Source organism: Drosophila pseudoobscura, chromosome 3, assembly GCF_009870125.1.
Source record: "Drosophila pseudoobscura strain MV-25-SWS-2005 chromosome 3, UCI_Dpse_MV25, whole genome shotgun sequence".
In the NCBI taxonomy this organism is placed as follows: domain Eukaryota; kingdom Metazoa; phylum Arthropoda; class Insecta; order Diptera; family Drosophilidae; genus Drosophila; species Drosophila pseudoobscura.
This window is the reverse complement of record NC_046680.1, coordinates 17526231-17552038: the sequence shown is the minus strand read 5'-3', so window position 1 is coordinate 17552038 and position 25808 is coordinate 17526231. Positions and strand designations below refer to the sequence as shown.

General features: G+C 50.4%; 1 protein-coding gene and 1 long non-coding RNA gene across 2 annotated transcripts; one reads left to right on the top strand and one right to left on the bottom strand.

The window, feature by feature from the left end:
- Positions 1–725: 725 nt before the first annotated feature.
- Positions 726–25050, bottom strand: blo (bloated). Its single transcript, XM_001361497.5, has 9 exons — positions 24314–25050; positions 14683–14998; positions 5415–7425; positions 4756–5347; positions 2410–2610; positions 2183–2343; positions 1678–2121; positions 1308–1614; positions 726–1247 (listed from the first exon to the last, which is right to left on the bottom strand). Exons 2-9 carry the CDS (start codon positions 14774–14776, stop codon positions 1050–1052), a joined length of 4008 nt encoding a protein of 1335 aa, XP_001361534.5. The 5' UTR covers positions 14777–14998; positions 24314–25050; the 3' UTR covers positions 726–1049.
- On the top strand, positions 11668–12790 carry LOC26531990 (uncharacterized). The gene is made up of 2 exons (XR_001452339.2): positions 11668–12443; positions 12505–12790. It is a non-coding gene; the product is annotated as an uncharacterized lncRNA (long non-coding RNA).
- Positions 25051–25808: the final 758 nt, after the last annotated feature.

Here is a 25808-nt window from a genome sequence, read left to right as displayed (position 1 = left end):
ATATAAAAACAAATGGACGCAGCAGAGTTATAAATTTATTGCTTAACTTTAAAATACCACGGCCTCGGCAGCCCTCGAGACGGAAAGCGGGTAAGTCGTGGGGGGGGGGGGGGGGGGGAAACGCCAGTATTTCTCGCAATTACGAGTATCCTGGAAGTGGCAGCATCCAGAAGGGACGGAGCGATGCCCTGCAGTGGAACGAAGTTTCAGAAGCGTGCCGGACGAAATGCGTTTTTCGTTGGCTGTTGAGTGTTGAGTGACTGCGAATAATTTATTAGCTGCGTGGAAAAACAACTTATGTTCAGTTCTCCACCATCTCCTGCCGATTCCTGTTGCATGCTGCATACAGGCGGGAGTCGTGGCCGTGGGGCTTGGTCAATTTTTTAACGTCGGTCACGGCCTCGGCAACAGATGCGTCCACCAGATGCATTCAATCTAAATCAAAAAAACATTCAATCGCCGTTCGAGAGACACTGTCGTGCGGTTGGTAACTCGACTAAGCACAGTTGTGGAGCCACTGTGACATGGGCTTGTGTAAAATACATGTAACCATTGTGTAGAATAGGTGTTTAGAAATGTAGATGTAGAGTCGAGGCCGACAGTGGGAGGGAAAAGTGTTTGGCGTTCAAGAAGCGCACAGTGGGCTGGAAAAGTGAACAACAAAATACTATCCGAAGTTGAGGTTCGTTTAAGTTAAAATCTGGTATTTTTTTATTAATGTATAATTATTACTGGAATACGAATACGAATACGATTACATTTTACATTTCACATTTTAAAAATATGACGAGAATTGCAACAAGGGTTAAAGAATTCCTACAGACTAAGCAAAGGCATACATCCATATCCCCTCACATCATCTCCTCTCCTCTCCCATCTGGGATCCATCTGGGATGCTGCAAGTGATTAGAAATACATTTTCGTCGGTTTCGAATTAAGGATTACAATTAGAGGACGGCTTGGCGTGGTTACTCGGGGACAGGACAGGACGGGGCGGAAGGGGGACAGAGCACCGGCAGTGGAGCAGCTCGGAACGGATCGGAGCTCTCTCACTTTGTCTTGGCGCTCCGTAAATTCGATGCGGAGAGCACGGACCGGGGCGGCGGCGGCCGATCCAGGCTGTCCATGTGGTAGCGACGCGACGGCGTCGACAGCGTCGAAGTGTCGTTCTTGCGGCCCAGGCGACTCAAGGTACTGGCACTGGTGGCTCCATTGTGCGGCGGCGGCTTCCGTGGCAGTGTGGACATCTGCAAAGGATAGGGGGCATGAGATGCTGGAGAAGGAAAAAACAGGATGGGGGCACTCACCCGCTTGTTCTGCTCCTGCGAGTAGTTGATCTCGTAGCCCTCGCTGATGTGCTTGGGCTTCCAGGGGGCCAGCATGGACACGGACCTGGATACGGTACGCGTCATGGGCTGGAGAGGTGGCGGCTGCTGCAGCTTCACGGCTCCTGCTCCTCCCTTGCGCAGGTCCTCGCGGGACACGGAGCGACGGCGCAGGTTGTATGGCTGTGGGATGTCGCCCACTGTGGTGGCATGCAGGTAGACAACGCTTCGCTGGCTGTGAAGGCTGGACTCGCCCTCGGTGCCGGAGCTCTCGGCCGGAAAGCGATCCCTGAAAAGGAGTTTCCCTTAGAGCCATACTCTCTAACGGTCCGAACGGAGCCCAAAGACTCACCTGCCGTAGCCGACGTTTTCCTGGCCCAAGCTGGAGAGGAGTCCCCGACGCTCTGCACTACGTGCGGGCTTCGGTGGCCCCATCAGCGGGCGGTCCTCGAAGCGCTGGCCCCGCGGCCCCTCCGCTGCCGATCTCTCCAGCGACATGGCCCTCTGCGTGGAGCTGCGCTTGTGCCGCTCCGCCGGCTCTGGCTCCGAGCCGCTCTCCGAGATGTCATGGAGTTCGCGGGAGCGCGAGTAATGCCGCCGCTTGCGGAAGTCCACCTCGTCGCTGCCGTTGTCCAGGTGCTGCATGGAGCTGGCACGCTGCCGACTGCTGACTGCTGATTGACCCTGCGACTGCCCCGAGAGTGTGTGGCGATAGTCCCTCGAGGGCGGAGGCGGACTGCGGTCCAGATTGTAGGCACTCTGCGAGTGCTTTGACTGACCCAGAGACGGACGGCTTCTAACGATGGGAATTGCACATTTAGATGAGTCCTATCCAAAGGGGCACACGGAGGGCTTACCTGGGCATACTGCTGGCCTTGGAGATGGTGGGTGGATTGGAGTCCAGATCGGTGTCGCCAAAGAAGCGCAGATTCTTGGCCGGAGCCGCCGTCGCTCCGTTCCGCTTGCTGCGCTTCAGGCTGGAGGTGTTCTCACTGTGTCCATTGACAGACACATTCAGCTAAAGGAAGAGACAGCAGGGGACTAAGAGATGGTCCATCTTAGGTTATCAAAGGGGATCTCTCACCTCCTTGGGACTGCTCTTGGCCCGCCGATCCAGGGACTTGAACCAGCTCGTCTTCTCCACCTTCACCGGGGATGGCGTCGCCGTCGCCTCCTTGGTCTTCTGTGAAAGTTTCTTGGGCGGCTTATCCGCCGAACTGCGCTTCAGCAGCAGGGGACTAGCTTTGGGCGTGGACAGTCGGCGTCGCATCGAGATATCGATAGTCTGTTGGTGGGCGGGGGTGAAGGGAAAGGGAAAGGCAAAGATATAGGGTTTTCGGTTCAACAGGAGAGGGATTTATGTGTTGCTTTCGCTTTCGGGTCAAAGGTTTACGTCACTTGCAACAGGTTGTGGCCTATGTGGGGCAGGTGGCCTTTGCACGAGCCGCATGGCTGAGATACGAAAATAAACTTGTTTTGCCTTTTGTGAACGCGACGACTGTGAGTCGACAGTCGGCACTGTTTTTGGCCGGCCCAATGAAACTTTGGCCCACTTGCGGTTGGAACTGTATTAGGCAGGCGATAGAGAGAGGGAGGCAGGGGCCGAGTGATTGGTTAAGGCCGCAATGGATATATTGACTTTTGGATATCGAGTAAAGGTTTCATTTTCCTTCGATTGCGACACCGATTGCCCCTAAAGTGGATTGCCACTAGAAGATCGAATGGAATGTCGCGCCCCAATCGAACCGCGATCCGCGATCCGCCATCGCAGCACCCACTAAATAATCAAATATTCAAATACTTAAATATCCCCCAGAAACCGACGCTCAACGATCGATGCTCGAATATAGTTTATGGCCAAGTTGGGGGCCCATAAATATTCAAACAGAATTATTGACACAAATTTGTTCGTGGTTTCTTTTTCGGCATGTAGAATCTTTGGGAATGAATGGCCAGGCACTTAACGATTTCTTCGGAACACTTCGGGCGGCATGTTTTTATGAGCAGGCCCCCGTGAATAATGGCAACGCATTGTCCCAGAGATTGGGGCATGTATTTACCACCGATCGATGCCTCCGCGATCCCTTTCCATTGCGGGGTCGCTCGCACGCAAGCAGAATTTTTGACAACGGTCAGATGCCACACCTTTCCCCGTGTGCGTGTGTTTGCAGCCCGAACAATGGCGCAAGTGTGTACTCCTGCAGGATGAGGCATGCCGCAGTCTTGGATTGAGGCTGATTGTGTGCTCTTTTCGGGCCGGGTTGGGGTTGGGCCGCGCCGCCCCCACACGGGACATCCGGCAGAATCGCAGAATGGCAGAACGGCAGAGCGTGCGAAAAGTGGCAACATCCTCTGGCCGCTCTTAGACTTGGCCAAGAAACGCGCTCAAGCATTGAAAATTAGCTTGCAGCACGCAGTGGCAGCAGCAGCAGCAACAGCCGTTGCAAGTTGCATGTTGCATGTTGTGCAATATGGACAGCAAACACCTCGACGGTAGCTCAAATCGTTTTGGAATCCGAATCGGATTGGGAGTGCGGGTCTTAGCCAAGTTTCTGAGCCATTTCCCCTCCGCCCGCCTCGCTTCGACTCGATCTGTTTGTCGTTTCGCTGTCAGCTTTCTTAATTTGCGAGCAAGTGACAGACAGACAAACTGACTGAATGACAGAGTGACAGCGGCTGCGTGGGCCCTGTTTCTACTTCTACTTCTACTTCTGGCTGCCTGCCTCCCAGCACCCAGCACCCAGCACCATCTCTGGCTTTAAGCCCCACTCTTGACGCTTTTGTTCTGGCTCGAAAATTTATACGACGCCTCGTCGCCTGAATAGTTTTCGTGTTAACGTTTTCGTTTCGTTTGCAATCTCTATTTGGCCAGTTGTCGTTTATTATTTAAGCACAGTATCTGTCTGTGTCGCTGTCTCTGTCTCTGTCGCTGCCTCTCGCAGTCGAGTATTTCTTTATGGTCTTGACTGTTTTGATTAGGTGCGCTATTCCATCCGCTGCGGCAGCCCCCTCCCGTTTCCGAGGCCGAGATGTGCCTCTAAGTGGACGTGACGTCTTGTCGTCTTGGCCTGGCACCATTTTCGGCTAGGAACAAGAGCCAGATTGAGACGAGACGAGCGGCGACGCCCACCCGCCACCTGGACGCCCATTGAGGCCCCCCGACTTGAGCAGGAAGTGGACAAAGACAAAGCAGAACAAACCCCGAGACCCATCGACGCAAGTCTTGATTAATTCGAAATTAATAATAGTCGGCCATGACCAAATGATCATCGTCTGGAGGGTCCCCGTACCCATGGCCCCGACCGATCTCCATGGGTGAATGAACTCTGGCTGCTCTGTGTGCTCCGTTTGTGGCGCCATCAATTGGGCATTAGACAACCCCAAAGGGGGGGGGGGGGGGGGGTGTGGTGAGGGCATCTTGGGTACTCACCTTTGGTTCGCGTGAGGTCTCCTCGGCTAGGGCCTGATGCTCACGGTAGCGCGAACGCATCTCCTCCTCTCTGACCATATAGCGCTCCCTCTCCTTCTCCCTCTCCTTCTCCCTCTGCTTCTCCTTGTCGCGGCGACTCAAGGTGCTGCCGTTGCTGTGACCGTTGCTCAGGCGCTCCTTCTTGCCACTGGAGACGTTGCTGCCACTGCTGCGTCCGCTTCCGCCGTGACTGCCACTTCCAGCGCCGGTGAACAGCTGTTTGACCTTCTCGAAGCCCCCCAGCTTCTTGTTGCGCTTCAGCGTGCTGGAATCCTCGCGAGATTGCGTCTGCGTCTGCGACTGCGACTGGGATTGGGAGTGCTGCTCCCGTCGTCGCAGGGTGCTGGTGGCCACCGGGTACTTGTCCAGATGCGGATCGAAGTGGGAGCCATCGTCGATGGAGCGCTCCCTGTACACGTAGCTGTTCTCCCGCCGCAGACGAGCGGGGATGGCCTGTCGCTGCAGCTGGCGCTGCTGGGCGCTGTCACGGCGCTCCTTGCGCAGAAAGGACTCGCACGACCGGATGTCATCGAGGGCCGTGCGCTTGCGCCACCTGGAAAATGGGGGAAAACAGAAAACATAGAAAACAGAGGTTTTTCTCGGGCAGAGCTGCCACTCACCTCGTGGTTAGATCCCCGTTGAAGGACTCCTTGCGGAAGTCATTCTCGATGCCCGAGTCGCCCTTGTCGAAGCTCCGCTGCTGCAGCTTGTCCCGCTTGAGGCTGCTCTGCCAGTGGTCCTGCGTCTGGTGCGACGAGGCCGCTGTCTGGTGCTGCTGGGCGCGCAGTTCTGGCGAGGATCGGTAGAGGTCCGTGCCGCCCGTCAGCTGCGAGTCGAGGCTCTTCGGCTCCTGCTCCAGTCTGTCCGCCGAGTTGTAGTCGCGTTCGCGCTCCCCGATCCGCTCGCGGTGCCGCGACTCCCGGATCTGTCCGTCCTTTTGCGTCTCCCGCACGTAGGTCTCCTTGACGCCGCCGTGGCCGTCATCGTAGTACTTTGTGTGGCGGTAGCGCGACGTCTTCTCCATCTTGGGCAGAGTGCCGTCCACCTGGGAGCGCTCCTGCTGTGGATACTCGCTGGACAACTCCGGCCTCACGGCCAGGCGGTGGAAGCGCTGCTCTTCTTCTCTCTCGGGACTCAGGTAGACACGAGCCCTATCCCTCTCCCGTTCCGGCTGTTGCTCCGCTCTGTGTAGGTCCCTCTGGCGCTCCAGAGTGGCGACTCCCTCCCCGAAGCGGCGGGTGAGTATGCGGGTCTCCAGCTGCGCCCTCCTGTATCCCAACTCGTCCAGATACGGCGACGGACTGACACTGCGTATCACGGGCACAATGGGCGGCTCGGGCTCCCGCCTGGACGCGTTCGGGTACTCGTCCTCGTAGTAGACCTTGCGCGGCTCATAGCCCAGGCCCTCGTCCTCGTCGCTGAGGTTACGGGGACTGAGCTGCTGCCACGGGGAGGGCGAGTGCGAGTGGGAGTGGCTCACTCGAGGGGGGAGCGGAGCTCCACCGTTGGAGGTCGGGGAGTAGCTTCCCTGGCCCTGCTCCTGGCCGGGACTGTGCTGGGATCTGTCGTTGGCCCGCGGCGGCCTGGGCGGGGCATACTCCCGTTGAGGGGAGCGCATGTCCCGGCCCAGAGGTGACCGCTGGCGGGTCTCGTCCAGCGGACTGTGGTCCAGCTGGGCGTATGTGATGCCCTCGTTGGGCCGGATGTAGGAGAAGCCGGGTTGGCTGATGTACGGCTGCGGAGAGAAGCGCTCCATGGACAGGCGCTTCACCAGTCCGTCCACGGTGCGTCCCTTGGTGAGGGGCAGGCGCTCGGCCGGCTGCTGGGAGCTGTGCATATTCTCGTTGGACTTGGCCTTCAGGGTCTCGATTCGGTCGCGTATGCCCGCCGATATGGAGGCGGAGGCGGAGGCGGAGGCGGAGGAGGAGGAGGAGGGTCCTCCTGGTGCAGGCGGTGGCTCCCGCTTCAGCAGAGAGCCGTCTGGTTCCACCTGGGAGCGGCTACGGGCCAGCAGTTCGCTCAGTCCCGACTCATCCTTCTCCCGCAGGGTGACCGCGTCCGACTTGCGCCTCTCGCGCTCCCTGAAGTAATCCTTCTCGAAGAAGTCCTCCCTCTGGGCCTGCTCGATGATGGGACTGAGCTGCTGCTTGGAGGCGGAGGTGCTGGCGGCTGCTTCTGGCCTCTTGGTTACTCTGCTGCTGTCTGCGGGACTGCGCCCGCCCACATCACTCTTGCTGCGCACTAGACGCCTGGCGCCGCCGTCCTCGAAGCGCGGATCCCGCTCCAACTGGCTGACATTCGAGTCGCTCTTGCGGCTGAAGAGCCCGAAGATCGAGGGCCGTTTGCTCGCTGGCTTCTTGGTGGAGGCGTCGCTGGCACTCCTGGCCACCGGCTTGCCCTTCTTCTTGCGCGTCGGCAGCGAATGGAACCTCTGGGCGTCGCTGGCGCTCTGGCGCCTCTGTTTGTTCCTGAAGTTCGATATATTTTCTCCGTTCTCCGCCTTGCTGTGGTGCCTGCCCGCCTGGGCGATGACCAGTGCTGCCTCCTTCCGAATGTCCGCTGGATCGATGTCCGGCGGCAGTTGGTGGTAGCTCTGGACCGGGCTGGATTCGTATTCGCTGGGACGCTTGCCTGTGGGGGGCAGAGAGGGAAGGGGATTAGTTCCTCGAACTAGTTGCTGGCATAGTACATGTAATGACAAATTAGCACATTAGCCAGCCGATGATGTAATATCTGAGCCACTGCCAGCAGTTGGAAGAGACAGCCGCCCGTCGCTTGGGCCACAAGTGTGAATTGGCCACAGCTGGCTGCTAAATAAGGCAACCCGTCCGGAGTCCCCCAGTCCACCAGTCCCCCAGTCTGAGCCAGTCCACGTCCACAATTCAGTGCCAGAGCTGATCGCGCAGGTCTAACAATGGATCTGGCCCACGTCTGTCGGCCTCTCGGCCTCTCGGATCGGATCGGGGGCTCTGATGTGATGTGATGCGATGCGATGCGATGTGTGTGGAACGCTTACTCTGTAATCGGGCGCTGTAAGCGCTAATGGCCATTGAAGAAGTCTCTTCTTCGCAGTCCCCAGTCCCTGCTGATCTATCTGTCTGCCAGTCTGTTCTCATAAAGATTCCTCCACTTCCTCACTTTTTTTTCATAATCATTATTATTTAATACGCCGAAAACAACAGCAAAAACAACCACACAAACACACACACACACACACATAGAGAACAAAACACGAAAAAGAAAAGAAAAACGTGCCAGAGAAGAGCAAAACTAGATTTTCTGGCCAAGATGCGTGATCTCTCTGCCCAAACAGTCAGACAGCCAGCCTTCTCGTTGGACCTCTGGAGATCCCAACGAGATGATGAGGGATCTCTTCGATCGCACTCTTTCGCATTTCCCCTCGACTGGGCCTGACCTTGTCTCTAGATCAACACGAGATCCGATCCCGTCTCCGGCAGTCGCCAGATCGCTGGCCGTGCTTGACCATTCACCTGCACAACCTGTCACATTTTATGGGCACCCCACAAATCGTTGCTGGAGCTGGAACCGCTCCCACATTCGCCACGATTCGTGGCAGCCAAATGGCAAAGTGACACCGATGTCTAATCGAAACTCAAACAACAATGAATAATGACAGAGAGCTGGGCGTGTCGTGTGCCAAATTGGTTTAGGCCAAATGGGATTGAAAAACTGGGCAGAGAGAACCAAAGGGAGTTTCCATAGAATCGCAGAATGGAGGAGGAATTCTGGGGGAGTGGAAAGCCAGAGGCATTCCTGCCACTATATGGCAGCTCTTCATCAGCATCTCGCAACCGGCTGTCAGGCGCAATATGTGTCAAGGTGAAATGTGGCCGTGCTGCAGCGGCAGCGGCAGCGGCAGCAGCAGGGGCACCTATGATGCGATCATGATGGTTACAAGGTTTCGTTTTGTCGGGCAGCACATCGCACATCGCACATCGCTGGGGGCGTTTTCTGTTGGTTTCTTTCTTATTTTTTTTGGGGAGTGTGGTGGGGGGCAACAGGAAAACATAAATTCGCACTAAGCGACAGCATGGCCCGAGCTTGTTGCTCGCAGCAGAATCTAAATCTGAAGCTAAATTCAATGTCGGGTAACCGTAAAGTCGTTTCCCAGAGACAGACTGGCTTGCCTCTCCGTAACAATGAGTGCCGCTGCCGCTGCAGTTGATTGATTACCAACTGAGAAAAGGCAAAGGCGAAGGCGCTGAAAGCCATTCATTAATCTAATCATTGATCCACTTAATGGACGCCACGCCAAGCCACGCCACGCTCCCAAGGGGCTCTATGATTTCCAAATGATCTGATCCCTGTCCAGGTCCCATTCCATTCCATTCCGTTCCATTCCCTGTGATCTCCGATCTCTGCGAACCTTTTTTTTGTTCGCCGCTGACTTGGAAAAGTTTTGCGATAAAATATCTGATCCACTTTTCCCGACTGCTCGCTCCGTGTGCCCCCGGGGGCTGTGGCAGGCTGTGTGCCATTGCTGCTTCGGTTCCGGTTTCGGCTCTTGTTGCACGTAATTTGGCTGTCGTGATAGCCAAGGTGAGCCTCCACTCAGCCGCCTGCCGCATGCCACAAAACACACTGACCAACTTCCAAAAAAAAAACACAAACCCAAACCCAAACCGAAACCGAGACAAAAATCAACTGAAACTCATATAAATAATGAAATCTGCGCTTTGTGGCACGACTTTCACTTGCCACAAGGCGGTTGTATTTGTCTTTCGTGTTGGGGTGGGGGGGAGGCAAGGCCTGGTCCTGTTTGACGATGGTTTTACCTTAGTTTAATGATACAACGCGCGGTAATTGTCTGTCGATGATGATGATGATGATGATGATGATGATGATGATGCGACCTCAACTCCGCTTCATTAAGAGCAACCAAAACCACAAAGACACACAGCCCCCTCTCCCCCCTTTCCATCCCATTCCCCACCCCATCCCCACCAAAAGATAGCAAAACGTTTTAGTTGGCAAAAATGCTTTATCCCCTGCTGCTGCTGGCCATTTCAGTGACAAGATAAGGTCGAGTCGAACGTCTGCTAAATGGGAATTCACCCGCATTCTGGTCTGCCCCTTCCCCCTGCCCTTCTGCCCCTGCCCCTGCTACTGGTCTAGCTCTGGGATGGATCCAAGGATGGGTCCGTCCCGTGGTCTTCGTGGCATGCTAAAGATCTGCGCGTACGCTGCCATGGGGTATTTCAATTAACCGAAGAGCGCACTTTCGATTTCGTTTAAAAAGCATCCGATGCCGATGCCTATGCCGATGCCGCTGCTGTGGCCATGGCCGTGGCCATGCTTTATCTAGCCCTGCGACAGGCCGCATTTATTTTCCGTATGAAAATAATTTAATGCTCTTCGCCGCTAATCGTCTCTGGCCCTGCTCTTTGCTCTCTGTCGCGGTGGCTCCTCCACCTAATCACATCAAAAGCGGCGCCGCGTCCTTGAGTCCCTGCACAAGTATGCAAATGGGCGTGTTGCATTGACATGATCCCTACGCCCCCCACCGCCCCTCCCCATCGATGCCGGCTCCAGTGCAGACTCCAACTGGAAACCCAATTAAAATTGCTGGCTGCCTATTCCCGTGAGGGGCAAGGGCAATGGAACTTTCGCCCAAGAATCGACGGAGGCAAAAACAAAAGACTCTGGCGACAAACTCGTTTCACCCTCGTCGCGAGAGAGAGCGAGAGATACCGAGCGGAGAAGCTGTCAACAAAAAACAGACAAAAACAGAGTTAAAGAGCTCTAAAAATAATCTGCGACTCATTTCAATACACATTTCGATAAACAAATGACGCAATCGTCTGCAATTCCAATTCCAAGTGAGTTTTGCGTTTTCCCCTTTTATTTTTTTCTTTGTTTTTTTTTTTTGCGACAACTGAAGTTGAGAATTGATCGACAACTCCATTTACCCGAAATTTAGCCGAAACAGAAATCAAAATTCTTAATATTCCACGAGGCACACACACGCTGGGGGCACGCTATTGCCAATGCCAATCAGGCTGAGAACACCCGACTGCGTCCAGTATCAGCCACGACTGAAAGCCAACAAGCGAGCAGCCAGCACAGTCTCCCAGTCCCCGTCGACGACGACGACGACGACGACAACGACTGCCTACGCCAATGTCATTCCGGCCAAAAGCCAACACAGAGCCAGAGCCAGAAAATAGTGCGAAATTTGTGGGCAGGCAAGCCAAAAGCCAACTTATTAATTAAGTCTGCTCTGAGGCAGAGCAGAGCACACAGAGCACACAGATATAATTCGAATATAAAACAAAATGTATGCAAATGATGTATTAATAAAAAAGCATAAATGGCATTTTAATAGCAGCCTTCCCAGGCCTTCCCAAAGATGGCACGAGCAAGGCAAGAGCAGCAGACCCACACTGAAAGACCGATAGACAAACAGACTGAGACAGAGACAGAGACTGAGACAGGGACAGAAAATATAACCAGTCGACGGAGCAGTCGACTCTTTTTGACAAAGTTCGCACTCGGGCAAATCAAATGTGGAGCTGTGGAGAGTAGGAAACGTAGCAAATCTCATAATAATGACTTGCTCTTTGCCTAATTAAATTAATTAATTAAATGTGTATGATCTCATTAAAGCGCAGTCTCGCAGCCTCCACATAATAGGGGGAAATGTTGCGGCATACCGGGGAAAGGAAAAGGTGAGAGCAGCTATTACGCAACGGTGGCAACTGTACTTGCGTCTGAAGCTGTAGCCTGTAGCCTGAAGCCTGAAGCCTGTAGGCAAACCAGAAACCGTCCTCCCAGCCCACGCTTCTACTGGAGGTAACGCTGTGGACTTGTTCTCGCTTAACGCTTTTTTAATCGCCCATGAAAATTATGTCATCGACATCGACATCTCTCGGCTACCCAAATACTCGCTCAGATACGTGTACACGAACACACACCTGCTGCCAGACAGAAGGTCTGTCTGTAAGGACGTCTCCCAAGATTGGCATAATTTCAAGTACGAGTAAAGGAAAGACAACAGCATTGTCCGCCTTCAAGGAAAGTGCATCGGAGAGCCACCAGCTGCTGCGATCCACGACTCGTTTTAGCCAAATTTGTCGCTTCGCAAGGTTGAAAGCTGCATAATCGAGGCTTGCCTGTTCCAGCAGCAGAGCAACAGAGCAGCAGAGCATCAGAGCTGCCTCAAATTAGTCGTCTTTCAGTTTATTTCTCTCGTTTTACAGTCAACAACTTTGACTTTTGACTGCACTGTAATTTAGCCGTAAATTCACATGTTAACTTGTGTGTGGAGGGGAGTGGAGTGAAAAATGCTGCCATGTGCCCAGCGGGCGAATAATTTTCCTTCATTTTCTGCTTTGCTGCTTTGTTGCGTCAAAATTAAATCATCATTAAATCTCTGTTTTACACATAATTGCTTTAATTTGCATGCTAAAACAGCAGGGAAAGAGTGACTGAAATTCGTTTTCAAGTTGGGGATTCAATTACGCTAAGCGTTCGTGACAGATGGAGAAGGAGGGTAGGAGAAAAGGCCAAAAAAGGCCAGAGAAACAACTCCCATATCCATGGGCTGGCAGAGAGATCTTTCGGCAAAGAATCGCATAAAGATATATAGATACTGCCAAAGAAACGAAAGGGAGAAACCAGTAAATACGGTATTGTATGCAGAGGAGTTCCTATGAAAGAAGGTACTACTTATTAAGGGTCTTTCCACAGAGATTGGTGACCCCGAATTTTATATATTTGCCCAAAAACAAATTCAGAAACTTGCAACTCCAATTAAATGTCTAATTAAAACCAATTTGATCTTATTTGTGGAATGACATAACGATGGCTCTCCCTGGTGGACTGGTGGATTGGTGACCACGACAGAAATCACAGAATCTGAAGCAATTGAATGGCAGATTGCCTCAATCTTGTTACATTTTGGACCTCGACCTCGGCTAGCAGCAGCATTTATCTAAACAAATTCAGAAATTGCAATTAAATTCATTAACGTCAAGTCAATTAACTCGTGGGTAACCCGAAATGGCAGGCATTTAAGGCTGCGCATTGCGTATTGCGCAACGTCGAAATCTGGTGCATAACCATTTTGGCCAAAACCGACACACAGACAGACACTTTCAGCTTAGGCATAAGGACTTACGAGTATGGTTAATTAGCAATGGAAATCCATAAGGAAATGCCAGCCAGAGAGTGAGTACTCACTCGTATGGCCATTGGCAGTACTAAAATTGGGGAACAGCAGAAATACAGACAGACGGACAGACGGGAGCTGAGGTGAATGGCTGAGACTGAGACTGGGGACTGGAGATCCCCCTCTCTGGCAAGTCTAAATAATTAACATTTGTGCAGGTTTTGTCATAATCAATTTTTAATTTCTCCATTCCCCCAGCCAGATCACGACGACAGTTGCCATAAATTCCATTCAGCTATGAAATAAATCCCATGTCGTTGCTGTCGCTGCTGCCAGACATAATCATAACAATAATAATATAGTCGAAGCTAGGTCCAAGGGGGGATAGGACGGACACAGATACAGATGCATTGGCTCTTGGTCTTGGTCTTGGTCTGGTCTTGGTCTGTCTCTGGCTCTGGGGTCCACTGGTGTCCGTCCGATGTCCCTGAGAGATGTGCAAAATGATACTGCAGCTGACTGCTGGCTGGCTCTCTGCTCTTGCTGTAGCTGTTGCTCTCTGAGCTAGGAGTAGTTGCTGCTGTGCTGCGACTCGTAATGCCTTATAAAATATCAACTTATTTTAAATAGTTATATATGGGGGGGAGCTCTCTACTTTGTCTCGGAGTGAGTGTCAGTGCGAGTGTGTGTGCGACTGTATCTGTGTCTGTGTGATGATTATTCTCAAGGTAAACTACATTTTATTGTTGAGGCGGCTTTGTTATTATTATTATTTTTATCGCTTTTGGCATTCGTTCTGGCTTTATTCGCCCACTAGCACGAGGTTTCTTTTTGTTTTTCTTTCTTTTTTCCCCTACCACATAGAAAACCTCATGTGTTGTTCTTTTTTTTGCACAAATGAATGAAAACTTCAAGAGTTTCTCAATGTTATGCAACCGAAGATGGAAAGCCTCTGGGCCATCCATCATGACTGTGTTTTAGAACCCCTCACTGGCTGGCTGACTGACTGGCTGGCTGACCAACCAAGTAAATGAGTTGCATTCGAGTGGTGTCGGACAATGGAGGGGGGGGAGTGGCTCGAAGCTTTGTGTGGGCTGCAAGCCTCCGTCATTGATTGACCAAAATTGGGCCACACACCACACAAAAAGAATAAAGACTTAAATGCTACAAGCGGTGGGGGCTACGAAGCTGTAGATACCCTTAGTAGATCTATAGTAATATCACACGGAATCATAGAAGTTTACCATATCCAACAGACTGCCAAATCTGAACAAGAACGGATCATTACTTCAGTGATTAAGCGCTTACTTATTCTCTCTGTCTCTCTCACACACTCTTTTCCTCGTGCAGTGTGCGCACTCCGGCGAGTAGAGCCGCGTTCCCGCTCATTCCCCAAGCGTATTTTATCGTCTCGGCATAATCTGTTGCAAAAGTCTAGTAGGCTACAAAACACCCTTTGCTAGGGTACACAATCGAAGAGTTAGATGGTAAATTATGGGTACGTATCGTATACATGTTAGATGCCACTTTGTTAGTAATTTTTTGTGTTGTTGGATCGTTATTGATGAGTTTTCTTGTGGCTGGTTTTTTGCTTAGAGTATCATTAGAGAGAGGGGTTCGAGTTGTTGCTTGTTTGGACTCTTTTTGCTTTGTTTTTTTGTTTTGTTTTGGATGATGCGCGTGTTAGTTATTTACTAGCTATTGGGGTTACGCTTTTGCGAGGGAGGTTGCTTCCTTATCAACACACACACACTGACCTATCCGCTTCACATGGACGTCCCGATTAAAGCTGACGCGGGGTCCACCGTTTGCTGTTGTTGCTCCAGATTGCTGTTGTTGCTGTTGTTGCATCTTAGATTAGTGGATTCTCCTCAATTTGTAGTTGTTCTCCCTCTCTCTCTCTCTCTCTGTCTGTTTCTCTTGATCTGTCTTTGTATTTCTCTCTCCTTTTGGGGTATCTTCTTTCTTTCGGAAGAATCGAAACCCTAAGTGAACTCTTTGTGTGACAGTCTCATCGAACTGCTTGAACTTTTCGCAATTTCCATTTAAGCAGGCAATTTAAATGGTTTTCAGCTGCAAGAAGAAACAATTCTCAAATAGTATAAAACTCCATTTCCTTTTGTAGGGGATTTTGCTCTGTTTTGTTTGGGTTTGTTATTTGTTTGTTATTTTGTGATTATTTTCCATCTTATTATCGTATTATCCATCTCGAGTTAGGATCCACTCCACTTCAGTTCGCTCCTCTCGTGTTTGGTTTTAGTTTTAGCCTGGTTTTTATTTGTCTTGTGTTTGCTTTTGGGTTTTAGCTCGTTATGGATCTGTATTTATGTTTTATGTGTACTGTACACAGGCGATAGAAAGTATTATTACAATTGCATTTGTTAATCCATTTCGGGGGAAGATAAGTAGATAGAGAGAAAGTACAGCAGCCAAGAGAAAGGGTATTCCAATTCCAAGAGAGGTGTATACCCTTTAGGATTACTCATATTACCCAAAGATACCCCTCCCCACAGTAAACCGATAGTAATATCTAATAAACACTTGAATGTATCTTTAGTTTAGACACAGACAGTAGATCCACTGGCAATTCCTTATTTCCTTTCACACTTTTCAACATTTCAATGAGTGTTGCGCATATCCGCCCCCTCCTTGGCCCCCCTCTCCCGCAAGGGTACAAAAGTGACAGCAGTCAAATGAATAATTGCCAATTAATTCGTATTCTTATTCTGATTCTGATTCTGACTGATCCCCCAGTTTCGGGAGTGGGACCCCAATCGAATCGGCTTTTATTTATTTATTTTTATTTATATGGTTTTTTGTTCTTTTTCCCAGAGTAGCGTAGAGTGTTCTTGGACAATTACAAAAATAGACACACGATGAGGGTGCTCGGTGCTTGGTGCTGCATACGAGATTCAAATTCGATTTGCCATTGTCACAGCGAGGGGACCAGACCAGAGACCACAGCAGAGCGGAGAATGGAGAACGGAGGACTCGCCAGGTGAGTTTTCCAGAGTGCTCTGTCGAGTGCTCGCCCCGAGGAGTGGAGGGAAAACTGTAGAAATATTGATTGCGATTAAGCAAACGCGATAATATTCATATTTGAATACGGAGAGCACACAAAACTCTATTTAAACAATGCACCATGCCCGAGGAGGAGCTTTGGACTCCCCCTCCCAGAGTGGATCCCCCAGAAGAACGTCCAGTTTAGACAACAGCCCCATAGACACGCACACCCACCACCCAGGCGTCGCACACATGCACGGACTGCGAAACGATCGACTCTTTGGGTTGGGCACAGCTCGGATACTCTTCTGAGACGCTCGCCGGCTGGGAGGAAACTGGTAGGACGATGAATGATTCTTCAGTCACTCCTTGCGATGGGAAGAGCATAACGAGGGAGCGCGGTAATGTGTGGAAAGTGCACGTCTATTATGGCACCTGGACAAGGGCCAGGGCCAGGGCCAGACCGATTCGCCTGGTCATTCACTTACTGGCTTACTTACTCGAACACGGGGAAGGAGCCGGGCCAGGCTTAGACTGTGAGGCCTTTCCGCTCTAACAAGCACAATCGCCCGGCTAGACATCAATGGGCAACATCGTCTGTCTGATCATGGCCACCGATGGACAGACACAGGGGCCAGTCTTAGGCTCAGTCTCAGACCCAGGCTCCTCGGCCATGCCATGCCATGCCATGCCAGGCATGGGAGGTGCGGGAGGAGGGGGCTGAAACGCTGCAAGCTGCCAATAAAAATCCTTTACCATATAATTTGAGTGCGCATGCGTGCGCCCTGACTTTGATGGGAAGCTGAAGCTGGAGCTGGTAGTGGAGCTGTAGACTTGGCAGATGCCGATGTCTGATTCCTGATGCCGATTGCTGAGCGTTGATTGCGCCATGAACGTGATTTGTTTGTAAACACGCATTATTAAGGTGTAATAAACATAAAATTTGTATCGCTTCGCGGACCTTGGAGTCAAAATCAGAGTCAGAGTCAAAGTCAGAGAATCGGACATGGAGTTGGAGTTGAAGTTGGAGATGGAGTAGCCGTGGTTTTTGCTTGGAGGCTCTCGGTGGGGACACCAACGTCTTTCAATTAAACTAAAATGTCTAGACACACAATGTCTCACTCAAGTGCAATTTTATTCTAATTTTCGAGCCCGCATTTGCATTTGTGGCTAATTTCGAGCAGAATTGCCTCAAATTATACAAATTACATACATGTACGTACATGGGAATGGGAATAGGATTAGATTAGTGCGCAGAGTAAACAATTTAGCCATAAAATGTCTGCCAACACATCCCACAAAGAACAATAATCATTCTGAACTTGAACTTTAACACGGCGGTAATGATAGCAAGACCCCCAAACCAGAGACCGAACCGAACCGAACCGAACCCCAGCCCAATCCGTACTCCTCCTTCAGCACAGCACCTCCTCCAGCAAGGGCAACAGCAACAACACCGTGTGCCCGTGTCAAGTGAAACCAAAAGTGCGCCGCAATCCGAGGCACAGGCAAAAGCAAACAAACGTCTCGCCGGTTGCCCACTTTGCGTGTGTTCCCAGCGGTTGCCGCCGCTCTGACCTCTGGGGCTCTGGGGCTCCGGGGTTCGGGCCAGGCCAAGGGAGAACGAGCCGTGCACAGAGAGAAACAAACCCAAAGAGAGGGAAGTGGGCAATATATGAAGCTGGAAGTGCCACTCAATCCGCAGACACCCGAGTGCTTATTCCTTTCAACGAGAGAGTACCACAACTTTTCTCTGAGTGCAGTCCGGTCCGAGTGAGATAGACGAGTGCGGCCTTTTGGTATAGAAGTGAAAATGAAGGTGTAGTCCAATTTGTAAGTATGGCCAAGCCCTGTGGCCATTCAAAGTCCAAGTTATGCAAAGATCAGCCACAACTCCGACCACAGCTCCTGCTGGTGCGCTCCAGCTTCAGATCCAGCTCCAGCTCCAGCTTCAGGTCCCTCTGGAGTTGGGAATCAATGTGGACTGGACCTTGTCTAGCGCACATTTTTCCATGCGTGCCTCGCCGAGCCTCGCCGAGCCGAGCCGCTTTGTTGGTGGCGCTCGTTCGCGTCTTCGACTTTGGCAAATACTTAATTGCATTTCGATATCTATGCTCAGGCATCTGTGAGTGAATGTGAATGCCGCCGCCGCTCAATACCCCAGACAGTGGACGGTCGGACAGCCAAAGAACGCGCCGGCGCTGTCTTTGGCAAGAAGGTTCGGGTTCGGGATCGGGATCGGGCTCGGGATTGAGTCTGGGGCCCACTTCCAATGCGAATGCGAATGCGAATGCGCGAGGTCTCTGGCGAGTTGGAGCTCCAGACAGACAGAGAGGGAGAGAGCGGATAGAGAGGAGTGGCGTGCGGGGGCATTGTCAATTCTTACAACTAAATTCCCCTTGAGTCGAGCGTGCGCTTTACTAAGGAAATTAGTAATTGCTACTCCCATTTAGAGCCATCTATGCGAGTGTGTACGAACGTGTGGCATTTGTAAGATGATGACAAGACGATCACGATGACGATGACGATCACGATGACGAGTTCTCGGCTCCACTGTCGCTGTCCAGCGCCCACTCACATGCGTTCAGAGGCGTCGTTCTCGGTCCCGCCCCAGGGGTCTGAGAGGGCCAGAGAGTTGGCTAATGAATGGATAGAATGTTGGGAATACCAAATGAAAAACGAAATTTGATTCATCTGGAGAGTGGTCCCCCTTTGGGGGGACCATGCCCCCCACCAATACCGTTCTCTGCCAATGCCAAATCTGGCCGCATTGTTTGTCATCGCTTCTGTAGTGCAGTGCCGTCGTTTTCACGCTTTGTTAGCCACCTAAACTGTGCGAGTATCTCTATCTGTGTGTCTGTGTATCTGTGTATCTGTGTATCTGCTGGGTGCCGCTTAGAGGAAGCTTCCTTCCCTTTGTGTCGCCTCGGACTTGGACACGGTTTATTATGTGTGTTAGAAGGTTAATCTTTGTGGCATTACATGGCAACTTTTTGCACCATTCCGCCATTCCACCAAGGGTGGCCAGCAGTTGCAAGCCGTTAGCCAGATGCCGGAAAATGTGAATCAATTTCTCTCCTTCGCGCGAGTAGTTTTTGCATGATTTATGTGCTCTTCTCCGCTTGAGTCCGCCGCTGGGCCCGAAGAGATTTCACTTTTTTCAAACTCATAATTAGCGTCTGTCCAGCGTCCATCAGTGTCTCCGTGGAGTACATACAGATCCGAAGGTACGAGAGATGCCTGAAGGGGGTGTCTGGGTCTGGGTCTGGGTCTGGGTCTGGATCTGCCATTCTATCCATGTCATGGCTGCTGGCTGGGCGACTTTTAACCTGCGCGAAAATCAATTAGCCACACAAACACCGAATCTACGGACGGACAGTAGAGAGTTTACATCGATCGATCGATCAAAAGTCGAACAAGAAATCCACTTAAGATCTGGGCCTGGGAGCCCGATCGATCGCCAAACGAGATGCAAATGAAATCATGTGTAAGTAGATCTATGATCTACGTCTCGAGCTCTTTCTCGTTTAGCAGGGAAAGCCCTCCAATAGGCAGTGATAAGGTGTACGTGCACTCATCATCACGTTCCCATCTTTCTGCTCCATTCTTCGTCCGACCGCTTGTTATCGATTGAATTTATCGACAATTGCGCGCAATTATTGAGTTGTGCAAAAGAATCCACAAAACACGAAGCGAGGCCAGGCTTTCTTGGGAAATCAATAAAAGCAGCAGCCGTCGAAAGTTTCCGGCAACGTCTCAAGCGCGGTGGCAAAGGTCAGCAGCGCCGCGCCGCTCCGCTCCCATCCGCTCATCCCACGAAAAAAGCCAAAGAAAACGAATTTTTTGGAGGCCAGGAGGACTCCGCCTCCACCAGCGCCTCCTCCTCATCACTCGTTGAGTGGGAAAAGGGTGACTCTGCACGCGATGCTGGCGATGCTGCCGACTGTTTTCCCTGGATACCTTCTTTGGGTCTGTAGTGCATGTCATAATCAACGGTGGTGCGGTGCATACCTTCTTCCGCCTTGCATAAGACACCACCGCCACCACCGGGAGGGAGAGTTTCACTTTTTCCATCTTTCTTTCTATTTCTGTTTTTGGTGGCCATTGTCGCTGCTGCTGCTGCTGCTGCCGGGTAATTAATGCCAATCCGTCCGGCTAGCGGTAGCCAACAACCAATTTATGCAAATTTCAGCTAATTGATCGCCATCAGGCATCCAGCCAGCTCCAGAGATATCCAATTCGATTCAAAGGCTGATTGACAGAACAACGACTTTGCCATTCATTCACTTTCGGTGGGGATGATACTCCTCCCCCTCTGGTTCATTGATATGCAGCTCCCAAATGCTGGGGTTTCATGCCCCCAAATGTTGTTGACCGCGAATCAAACGGTCGCAAAACTCGAGTCTCGAGTGGGGAATACAAAGTACTGGCGCTTTCGACACTGCCCTTAAAAGAGTATACATTTACGTATCGTATCGGATCGTAAATATTTTTTGTGTGTTTTTTTTTCTCATTGAGTAATGTAATGCAAAGAGTCAATGCGGTCCGTCGGGCGCTTATTACATTATGAAAGCGTTACAAATCTCTTTGAAGCTTCGAATAAGACACTTCAGATGGGGCCGCGGCCAGTACGTGATAAGGCAATGAGACTGCCGCTCCGATGACGACCCATCGTAGACCACAAATCGGGGCTCATTAACATTTCCAGCCATAATGGGTTCAGTTTGCTGTCTGCCTTCTTCTTTTTTTTGTCGAGCATTCGGATAATTTATGTGCATGTAGCAATGTCGCTTGGCCAATGATATCATGATGAACGAACGGCCCACGCCCCACGCCCCATGCCCCATGCCCCATGGCCCAGAGCGGGACCCAGTTCTACGAAATTCGTAATTGGCTTGCCCCAAAGCGGCGAAACTATCAACCAATACATCAATTTAATGACTTCATTGAAAGCATTTTCGCCCCAAAGAAAAGAAGAGCCCAAATATTTCGAATTTCGGATTTTGGATCCATTTTATTCGAAGCTCAGAACGAGAGGGACGGAGGGAAAGAGAGAGAGGGTGAGAGAGATCTTCCAGCTTCCCAGCGTTATCGAAAACTGCCCTGAACCTTACCCGTTTCTTACCTGTTTCCCAGGGCGTCGGATTGCACCTGCGCAGCGACACTTGATATCCCCCTGAAAGGTCACCCGAAAAACACAACGAACCCCAGAGTCTTACGGCCCAGACCCAGACGCAGACCCAAAAGCACACAACAAAATTAAGCCAAACGAGCGTGTCAAACGCCGTTGATTTGCTATGAATGGAGGCGGGGAAGCGGGAGGGCGGCGGGGCAGAAGTAAGCCCAATTGAGATCCAAGTACTTCCGCAGCAGCAACTCTATGGAGTGTCGTATGCCATTTACCGTTCGATTCGATTCCCGCGCTCCCACTTCCGCCGACCGACAGAGGCCTCCCCAATGCCACTCGACGGACTCGAAGCGCGGACCCCAAGATCGGCAAATGTTTTGGCTTTTAAATGAAATGCGACCAAATCAAATAATTTGTTAACACTGCCGCTTAAGTCAACAGTTAAACAATCAGCGGACCGGACCGATCGCCGGACGATCAAGTGTCTGTCTTTCGGGCCGTTTGCGATTGCGCCATTTGACAGGCATTGATTTTATTTTATATTTTATATTTTGTATTTCGATTTTATTCAGCTTTTGTTTGGCTGTTGGCTGTTGAACCCCCATGGGCAATTAAAGCCGCACGATGCCAAAGTGAATGTGGTTCGATGAGCCAGTCCACGCACCTTCCATCAATCCATCCATCCATCAATCCATCCATCCATCCATCCATGGTGCTGCTGCTGCTGTGGTTGGGTAAGGTCACCAGGGAGGACCACATCGCCACAATGGGTGTGGAATGACAGGGAAGTGATTGGAGTTTGCTCAAAATCGCAGCGATCGAATGGGAACAGACGCAAAGGCGCCATCCGACAGGGGACACCCATTTCGAACTATAAAATATATGGCAAATATTACAGCGAAAGAGCCATTGAATCTGGGAGTGGGACAAACCCAAATGTACAGCAAACAAACCACTCTAGAGTACTCCGTAGAGGTAGTGTTTCTGTGTGTTTTGGCTTGGCAAATAGCTGAATGCATTAGTTCCGAGAAAGAACTCTCGGGCCCGTTCGGGCGGTGCCTGGGCTTTGATCTCAGTGACTAATTGTTGGAGCCGCGTCGCAGTGGGTGTAAGTGCTAAATGCCCGACCGGACACTGACTCAAAGCAGGAAGCTACCCAGCACGAAATGAAATGAAAAATTGAATTAAAAATAAAACCGAAAACCGAAAGCCGAAAATCGAATTGCAGCAGTCGCCTTACAAGCACACACACACAAATCATCCTTGACGCAGGCACACCAAAAACGGCAGCCCAAAGACAATATCAAGATACTCGCAACACTCGTTGGACGGACGGACGGAGGCAACGCAGCTTCCCAAAAAACGAAAATGAGACGAGCCGTAGGACTGCATACATGGCAAGGCTGTAGACCTTTTTTGGCCACATCAACAAAAGCAGCTTTTTGAGAATTTTCCATTTTTTGTTTGCTTTGCTGTCGCTTTTTTGTTGAACGAACCGCCTGCCTTCTACCCTCCTGCCGCCTCCTGTGTGTGGAGGTTTCGTTTAAATTGACGTTTATTTCCAGACGATGGCGGTCGAAACTTTCGAATTTTGTTCGACTTTAATGAGGAGTCGAGTTAATTTGGCCCGGCATTTGAAGAGGCTCACAAGAAGGAGAACGAGAGCGAGGACAGCGCCCAAGCAGCAGCTCCGGAGAGTTCTGTTCTGGAAGTTGCAGCACAACAAAACGAGGTGTTTATCAAGACACCCAACACAAATACACACACAATCAGGTCCATGTACATATGTATATTCCTGTATTTTATGTACAGATACAGACAGACTTCTGACGTCATTGGCATTGGCAGTGGCATTGATGTTCAAGGTTAGGTTGGTCAAATCTTTGGCGGCAATAAACCATCTCCCACGCATACTATACAAGATATGCATCAAATCTATATGAAAATGAATTGGAACAAGTTGAAAAAATAGCAGTTTTGTGGATCCTTTCAAAACAGAAACAGCGATTGACCCCAGGGCCATCAGATCACGATCTATAGACAGATCGAGAAACCAGATTAGGGACTTCTGCAGAGCTTCGGCTTCCCTTTATCGTCTTCAATATATCGACTTTTAAATGATAAGGTTTCGGCGACTGTTTTATAATTAAGCAAAATCCACACAAATAACAAATATCTTTGAGCCTGAATTCAAATGTGCCGATTCTCTGGCCAATTACTTATGTATATTTTGCCAAAAACCCACGAAAAAACAATAAATTTCAAACTCCTAATCGCATTAAAACCCAAACTAATGTAAATGATAAAGTTTTTGTGTCGAAATATTTGCAATGCTAATTCCCAAGAACTTGGATCGCCCAGAAAGAACGTATAATACGTATATATACTTAGAGGGCTAAGATTGAGGAATATGTAAACGATGCCTCAAAACTTTCACTCAACATTGAAGTCATCATTGAAAAATGTTTGCTTTCTGTTCAGTGGGGAGAGACCTTCAAAATTCTATTTCTATTTCCGCCCCAAACAATCGAGACGAACGCATTTCAGCGGCCTTTCAGCTCTCCATCAGAGTCGAGCTTTTATTAACATTAGAATTGGTTATTAATTTGCATCCACATGCAAAGCTCTCCACCGACTGATCGTTAAGTATATTTCATATTAATGTTTGGAGCCCAAAAAAAACACAAAAAGGGGTGGGTAGAGGGGAAACGGCGAAAGAAAGTAGACGATATTTGCGGTCGGGTCGGCTCTTCTTCATCGCGAATCTTCTTCGCCGCCGAATCGTTGAACCCCCAAATGACTTCCAATTAACCAGATCGGGCGAAAGGTTGCCCAGATCAGGCGAAACGAAATGGGTTTTCGAGTGGCTTGCGAGTGGAGTGCCAGCAAAACTTCTATGCGATCTGACTCATGGTCGTGTCTTGACTTTCGTCAGTGCGTTGGCTGTGCTGTTGCTGTTGCTGTTGTTGCTCCATCCTATATATGGCCCAGAGACAGACACACTCACACACCCACCCACATGGGCAAGTGTGTAACTGGGACAGCCTCATAAAAGCTTAGATCTAAGATTTGGGATTACGAATCTGAATTATTCAAGGCAGCATAGAGTAGAATCAGAGAGCCTTAGTCTTAGCCGGATTTAGTAGGAAAGAGTTTTGCAGCTTCAGTTTGTTATCGGAGTGGAGTACAAGCATCTACTGCGTTAGAGGGTGTGTTTAGGGTTGTTCTACTGTAGTATCGCTCACTGTTCGACTCACCTCAAAACAGCATTCCGCCTATGTGTGTGTTCGTGTTGGCTTTTTTTTCAGTTCAAGTAATTTGCGCAGTTCTAATTACTTATTTGTTTGTTTGGGGGCGGAAGGTGGGGGTGTGGGGGCTTGGGGTTATTGTCGCGATGATGTATCAACAACTCACTCGTTAGGTGGCACACAAATGAGTATACATATGTGTTTCACTTGCCAGGTGTCGTCGCGGAGTTTTTGTTTTCGGAGTTTGCGGATGCACGTCAAATTTTAATTAGTCGATACCGAAATGGTCTTTGGCCGAAACACAATTCATCGAATAACGTTTGCACAATTTAAGCGAACATTTATCACGATTTGTATTTGTATTTGAGTTTTTGCCTCAGCTTTAGCTTTTTTGCAATGCGCACAAAGTCGTCGATTTGTGTGGGTTGTTGTCGAATCGAGACTCGAGAGCGGTTGAATGGACGTGCCGATGGTCGGGTCGAATCAGTGATCGCCACCAAAAGCCAGCTTTTGGTTGTTGTGGGGGGAGTCAGGGTTTGTCGTGGAAGATGGAGTCCGGAATCCGGAATCCTCTTCAGTGGGGTGTTGGGATCTTGGCAAATGGGCGCTGGCCAGTTCGTTGTTTGCTTGTGGGCTCTGTTTACTAGGCTCGAACGCGACGCAGTTTCGTTTTGGTGGATCGGCAATGAGCGGTCGCGGTCACGTCTGAGGAGCGACTGAAGCTGGGAGCCACTACAGCCGTTGATGGGGCTCAGCACGATCTCTGGCAAAGCTCACACAAAGAGAACGGAGACCGGAGACCGAGAGAGCGAGAGCTTAATGTGCCGAGGGCAGGTAAACAAGTGCCGAATGTGACGAAGGTAGCAAGCAAGGTGCATAGGTGTACGTAAGGTGAGAAATTCCCCCTCACTCGGTTCAAGAGCGCCTCACCGTGTATTAATACACCTTGCTAACAAGTAGCCGGCATTTCGAAAGCCCCAACCAAAGAGAGAGAGAGAGAGAGATCGAGAGAGCGAACGAGAGCAAGTTTGTGTTCTAGACTCTTTCGTATGAATCGGAAACAAGGTGCGAGTACGAGTACGAGTACTTGGGGGGAGCTTTGTGCTGGTAGTGGAAGTGGAAACAAGTGAAACCAGATCGCCCAAACATTCTTGAGATGTTTTCCTACGTGCCCAGGCAAATATGAAAATATGGTTAGAGTCGGCAGATGATATTCCAGTTTTGACTGGCTACTGTACGCTGGCAAAGCAGTGACCCTAGCCCCCCCCCCTCGCTGCCGCGCTCCCTATTAAGGCCACACCCACTCATCAATCACTAGTCATTAAGACCCAGCACTAATTAATTCATCTTCTAGATACGACGACCATTCGGATCTGCGGAACAGGGCGCTAATCTCTGGGTAAATAAAAACCATTCTGGACATGTGTCGTGAACAAAGCGTAAAATATTGCCACTTGGCCCGAGAACTCAACGCGGGAATCATCTCTTTTGGAAAATACAGAAT